Here is a 6,533-nt window from a genome sequence, read left to right on the forward strand (position 1 = left end):
CTCGACTGAAGGGTACAGGTTAAGATGAGATTAGTGATACTCAACCAGCTGTACTGCTTAGGCCCCCAATCACTGGGAAAAAAGCCTGGTGAGTCCCAGGTTAAACCTTTAGGTCCTGGGAAAGAATCAAGGAAGCTTAGGAGCAACTAAGGGTCGTTGGGGTAGCATCTAATTACTTATGTGTATTTAAGCACTTTAGTGGTTTAACAACTAGTTAAATGGTTTCAGAGCAAGCATTTTAATCGTTGAAGCATTTTTAATGGTTTAACAATGAGTAATAGTGATTCTGGAATGGGTATGCTTGGCAGCTCCGAGAGAAATATGGAGATGTCTTCACCATCTACTTGGGGCTAAGGCCCGTGATCATGCTATGTGGGACAGATACCATACGGGAGGCCCTGGTGGACCAAGCTGAGGCTTTCTCTGGTCGGGGGACAATTGCTGTCACAGAAGCTGTCTTCCAGGGATATGGTGAGTACTTCAGAGGCACCGGAATGGGGCAGGATGGAGAATGGGACATGGAGAAGTTGAGTGTGAGAGGGAAGGAAAATGTTGGGGAGGGATGTGACCTTCTTGAAATTCTCATGCCTCTTTTGTCTCCCCTATAACTATTAGGTGTGGGCATGGCAAATGGGGAACGCTGGAAGGCCCTTCGGAGATTCTCCTTGGCCACCATGAGGGACTTTGGGATGGGAAAGAGGAGCGTGGAGGAGCGGATTCAGGATGAGGCTCAGTGTCTGGTGGAGGAGCTGCGGAAATACCAGGGTGAGTTTTGAGGGGTGAGATGGGTAGGAAACAATGACAAACATGCAGACAGAGGGGCAAGGTGCACAGCAACAGAAACACAGAGAGGTACACAAAGGGCAGAGAAGGGTAGAAATAGAGACAGACAGAGCACTAGAGACAGAGAGAGATGGAGTAGGAATGAACTCTGACAAGGAGCAGAGCAACACAGATAGCCAGGGAAGGAACTGTGAAGTTTACAATGTCCAAAAATAACTCAGAGAAAGAGGCTGAGTAACAGCATGCTATTCATTTGGGTCCAGAGAAATCAATTTGTGTGTTAAATGTATGTGTCAAAAGCAAAAACAAGCTTCATACAAAAGATAGCAAAGGAGAAAGAAGGAATAGTAGAATTGGTGAAAATAGTGAACTGTGTCTGCCTTCCCTCAGTGAAGTGCTGATGAGCAGGCAGTGAGGAAAGAGGCAGGTGGGTGCTCTGCTCTTGGGAGGGATTTTCAGTCCCTTTTGGATCCTCTGAGACAGGGATGTAGAGGTGACAGCACTGCTTGTTAGCGCCTCCTCGGTCAGCATCCTTCCATTCATGCCAGGTCTTCATTGCATGTGGAGAGTTTGAAGCTGGGGAGAAGCAGTGGGGAGGGAGAGAAGTAATGGGGAAGCAGAGTGACATGGAGACAGATATGAGGAAAGAGGGAAGGAAGGCCTTGGATGGAGCAAACAGAAGACAAAGAAAGACAAGACAGTGGAAGACACTCACAGTGGCAGAAAAAAAATAAAGACAGAGACAAACTGAGACTGAAAATAAGAGTGATAGAAGGACAAGTCTTATGGAAAGGCCTGCAGGAAAGAAGAGTATGACAGGTGAAAGAAAGAGGGAAGAGAGAGAGAGGGAGAGAGAGAGAGATCTACCTACCTGATATTCTTGGGCTCAGAGACTCCCTCCTTTTCAGCCAAGCCCCGGAGGATGGAGAAGAGGTGAAGTGGGTATAACAGGAATGAAGTAGTGATCAGCTCTTTTAAAATTTGCACAAGTAATTAATTGGATACTGCTGTACCCCCTATTTCTCGGGGCTTAACTTTGTTTCTTTACAGAGTGGGAGTTGAGCCCAGGGTGAGATGCAGGGTAGGGACCATCAGCCCTGGCTCCGTCTCTGTGCTGCCTGCTCAGAATCCTGGCCCCAGTGATGAGTAGCTATGTTATCTTGGTCAAATCATTAAACCATTGATCATTCATCCATTTATAAAGTGGGGCAAAAATAGAATAATATCTTCCTTACAATTTTGTAGAGGAAATTAAGTTAAAATAACACACGAAGTACATAGAATACAACCTGTCACATAGTACAGGCCATTGAGTGTCAGTTTTTATTGCTATATTCTTATCTTTTATTATTAAGAGATCACAGCCACCAAGACAGAACAGCAGCCAAATGCTCCCCAGGCTCTTGAGTTGATTTCCTGTGTGCAACTGTCTTTCCCCCCAGGTGGCCTCATGGACACCTTGTTCCTCTTCCAATCTGTCACTGCCAACATCATCTGCTCCATTGTCTTTGGAAAAAGATTTGACTACAAGGATCGCCAGTTCCTGAGGCTTCTGGACCTGATCTATCGGAACTTTTCACTCATCAGTTCCTTTTCCAGTCAGGTCAGGAGAGAGAGAGAGAGAGCAAGAGGACAGGGCTGAGGGCAGCACCCATGGCAAGCGAGGGGGGGGATGATGGCCTGCTTTGGGGAGACCATAAATGCACTTTGGGCTGGAAAAGGGTGGAGACAGCACAGAGTGACAGAAATACAGAACTGAAATGAGGGACACACAGTGAACAGGGACCAGGAACCAGAGCAAAAGAAAGGGGAGTGAAGTGAGTGCAGAAATAAAGTGGGAGAGAAAAGAAAGTCAAATCTTGGAGAAGAGAGAAGGGAGCAAGAGAGAGAAGACAGAGAATAGCAAATAAAGGATAGAGATGGATTCTGGAAGACAAATTGTTGTGTGTGCACGTGTGTGTGTGTGGGTTTGTGGTCTGTATGAAAGAGCAGGACAGAGGTAGACTCAGAGGATAGGGAGAATGAGGGATAGTGATTCCCCGTGCAGGTCTTGGGCCCAGAACAGCTTCCCAGCTCTCTCATCTGTTGAGTCATAGGAGAGCCTCATCTCCCCTTGTTTCTCACAGGTGTTTGAGCTCTACCCCAGCATCCTGAAACATTTTCCGGGCACACACAGAGAAATTTACAAAAATTTGCAGGAAATCAAAACCTTCATTGGCCACAGTGTGGAGGAACACCGTGAAACCCTGGACCCCAGCGCCGCCAGAGACTTCATTGATAGCTACCTGCTCCGTATGGAGAAAGTGAGATCTAGGAGACTAGATGGGATGGGATGGGAGAAAGGGGAGGTGAACAGAAGGAAAGGAAAGAGGAGGAGAGGGGAAAGAAGAACAGAGGATAGGGTGGAGAGAATAGGGAAGGGAAGGGAGGAGAAGCAGAAGTGAAAGAAAGATGAAGTTCATGGAAGGAGAAGGTAAGAAGGAGAAACTGATAACTCTGAATGCCTCCCCTCCCCACCTTTGTATTTGCTGACATTCCCCAAATAGCTGCATTTAATGGAACTGATGATAGCTGACTTGGGATGAGAAGGAGGAACTGAAATGAGGAGGGAAGGAGAACAGAGGCAAGGGCTAGTGGAGGAAGAGTCAGGGTGAAAGACCAAAGAGTAATAGGAGAAAGACCCACAGAGGCAGAAGGAGAATGGTGAGACTGAAAGTGAGAGACAAGCAAAGAGATGAAGAGGTGGGAACAGAGGCACAGGGGATAAAGAAACCCCGAGGGTGGGAAACAGTGGGGGTTGGGGGAGAAAGAGAGATATGGTTTCCAAGGACAGAGATGTGCAAAGCAGCCAGATAGGTGAGTCCCACAAAGAGAGGGAGGGTGATCAGAGGGCCAGGTGACCCTTACTGCACAAGGCTTTGATCTCCCCTGACCCTCTCCTCTCTCCTTGCTCTGGACCAAGGACAAGTCTGACCCGAACACTGAGTTCCACCACAAGAACCTCATCCTGACCTCACTTTCACTCTTCTTTGCTGGCACAGAGACCACCAGCACAACTCTCCGCTATGGCTTCCTGTTTTTGCTCAAATACCCCAATGTCACAGGTTGGTGAGGGAAATCCAGTTGGGAAGGTCTTGTGCCCCATTTTGGGCTGCAGAGGTGGGATGTAGGGCTCTCCTGGACTAGAGATAACATTGGCCACTTAGGCCAGGAACTCTATAGGCTTTGGACTCATGTAGGGAGTGGGGAATGGGACATTATCAGGACTTCCACCATGCGTCCTGGCCTGTGTCCCCCACAGCACAAGGTGAATTAAGAAGAGACACAAATGAGACTGAGAGTGTAGAAGCTGAATCTTGGGTCTTGGTCAGTGCTGCTCATGGCAGCAAAGACAAAGGCCCCCAACAATCCAGTATTTATTGAATACAATTGTGTGAAGCAATAGGGAGCTAGGGAGCTTTGAAGTCTAGTGAATTACTGCTGAATACCTGGCAAGGTGGCGCCAGGAAGGGCTATTAGGGAGTAGGCACTGCTTATCTTGCTAGGATAGAACAAACCAGTACTGGCACTGGGTGTAATTAGTAAGCAATGCACAAGGTCTGTGAGAAGCCATAATTCCGGGTAAAGGGTGCTAACTGAGGTCACACTGACCTCAGCTGCATTTCACTCAGTAGAGTCTTGCCACTGCACAGGCCAGGGCCTAGGTTTCCATGGCGGTCATTGAGGGAGAGGCTATCCATGCCCAGTCTGCCATCTGACATGGATATTTGAGTCACACAGGCCTTTGGTCTGACTCCTGATATAAAACAATACAGCCAAATTATGGAAGGCAAGAAGCATGTGTCACTCACAGCCCACTAGTACTGGGCAGGGAGTTCTCCAATAATGCATCACTCCTTCATTTATTCAGTTAATAACTCATTTATTCATGAGTGATTTGTCAGTCAAGCTTTCCATCCATGCATTTATTTACTCACACCTTCACTTTATTCACTCACACATTCAGCTATACATCTAGCACTCTGATAATTATGAATTAGTGGAGTTTATTGAATTGTTTATGAACCATCTATTAGTAGGTTTATTGATCCATATATGATCGACGTATTGAATACATATATTCCCTGGTTTGTTCATCTCATCCATTCAATTTTTCCTATATTGATTTAGCATTGATTGATTGATGGACACATTTTATCATCCAGTTTTTCATGGATTAATTTATTGATATATTCTATGGTTATAGTATTAAGGACTTAGCAGTGACACAATGATATGCATAACATATAGTAGTTCATTTGTTTTTCATATTAGAGGAGGAATTTTAGAGTTAATGTAATATTCTATGCATAATCATGTGTGTGTTTTTCTGTGTGTGTAGCTGTGGATGTGAGGAGATAATTTATAACATCCATTGGATTTTAAAGGGTGAGAGTTCTTTTTTCCTTTCCCTTAGCCACAGCACATTGCTTTGAGGGTATAAATGGTCTAATGCCATTCTGTCGAGATTTTTGGTCTCATTGGTCAAAAACAAAACAAAACAAAACATTGCTGAAGTGCCTTTGTGATGTGGGGTTCATTGTGCCCTTGTCTCCACAGAGAGAGTCCACAAAGAAATCGATCAGGTGATTGGCTCACACCGCCGGCCAGCCTTGGGTGACCAAACCAAGATGCCATACACCGAGGCAGTCATCTGTGAGATTCAGAGATTTGCGGACCTGGCACCCATTGGTGCTCCCCACAAGGTCACCAAAGACACTCACTTCCGAGGGTTCATCATCCCCAAGGTGAGCCTGGCTGGGATCCGTCAGCCTCTTTGATTTTCTAAACCCCCATCTCAACCTCTTGTTGGTTTCTCAACAGGAAAAGCTTGTTTCATCTTTCTTTTGTTTTATCTTTTAATTTGCATTTTTGCATGTGGGGACCAAGGCATTGCAATACCTTTTGATCTTCTAACCTTTCCTCAGAACACTGAAATATACCCAATCCTGACTACTGCTCTCAATGATCCACGTCATTTTGAAAAACCAGACACATTCAACCCTGATCACTTTCTGGATGCCAAGGGGGTACTGAAGAAGAGTGAAGCTCTTATACCTTTCTCCTTAGGTAAGCTGACCCATTGCCCACCTCCCAGACACTAGAGAGTAGTTCCCATTCTCTCTTTGAGCCAAAGGATCACAAGCACTTGCTTACTGAGCTCTTCAGTGTATTCTACTTGCTTTAATCGAACTACCTTGTCCATCTTTAGTACCACCGTTGAGGAGACCTGAGTGTGATACTATGTCCTAAAGACACACCCTTGCAGGCAGAGCTCAGCAATTCAACCATTTCTAAACCCACTGCACATAATGGTTTACATCTACAATCTCAGCTACACTGGTGGCCGAGGCAGAAGGCCAGCATGGGCACCTTAGCATCTTCCTGTCTCAAAACAAAATGAAAAATGATTGGTGATATCGCTTAGTGGTGAAGAGCTTGCCTAGCATGTGCAAATCCCTCAATTTCTTGCCAAATATGGGGAAAAAATCTAAATCAGAGCAAAACTCATTTTTTCAAAAAAGGCAAACTAAAGCAAACAAACAACAAGTGTGTCTCTCCCTTGAGTAAGGCAAAGTATAAATGAAGAGCATAATAAAAGATGGATAAAATAATATGAAATGGAAAGAAAAAATCCAAAACAGAACGGGAGTTCTGAGGGATAGGGGAAAGGAATAAATATGAGAAAAGGAAAAAAAATGGAAACAAAG

At 45.3% G+C, this 6,533-nt stretch overlaps 1 protein-coding gene across 1 annotated transcript; it reads left to right on the forward strand.

Moving 5' to 3' along the window:
- Nucleotides 1–287: 287 nt before the first annotated feature.
- Nucleotides 288–5,942, forward strand: LOC104871611 (cytochrome P450 2B4; the record flags this gene model as incomplete). The annotated part of the gene is made up of 7 exons (XM_010637595.1): nucleotides 288–471; nucleotides 616–765; nucleotides 2,226–2,386; nucleotides 2,910–3,086; nucleotides 3,746–3,887; nucleotides 5,383–5,570; nucleotides 5,751–5,942. Coding segments are annotated over 7 exons (1,179 nt in total), but the record flags the coding sequence as incomplete, so codon positions are not given.
- Nucleotides 5,943–6,533: the final 591 nt, after the last annotated feature.

The sequence above is a fragment of the Fukomys damarensis genome, unplaced genomic scaffold (assembly GCF_012274545.1).
Source record: "Fukomys damarensis isolate Sample0158 unplaced genomic scaffold, DMR_v1.0_HiC HiC_scaffold_50598, whole genome shotgun sequence".
Classification (NCBI taxonomy): Eukaryota; Metazoa; Chordata; class Mammalia; order Rodentia; family Bathyergidae; genus Fukomys; species Fukomys damarensis.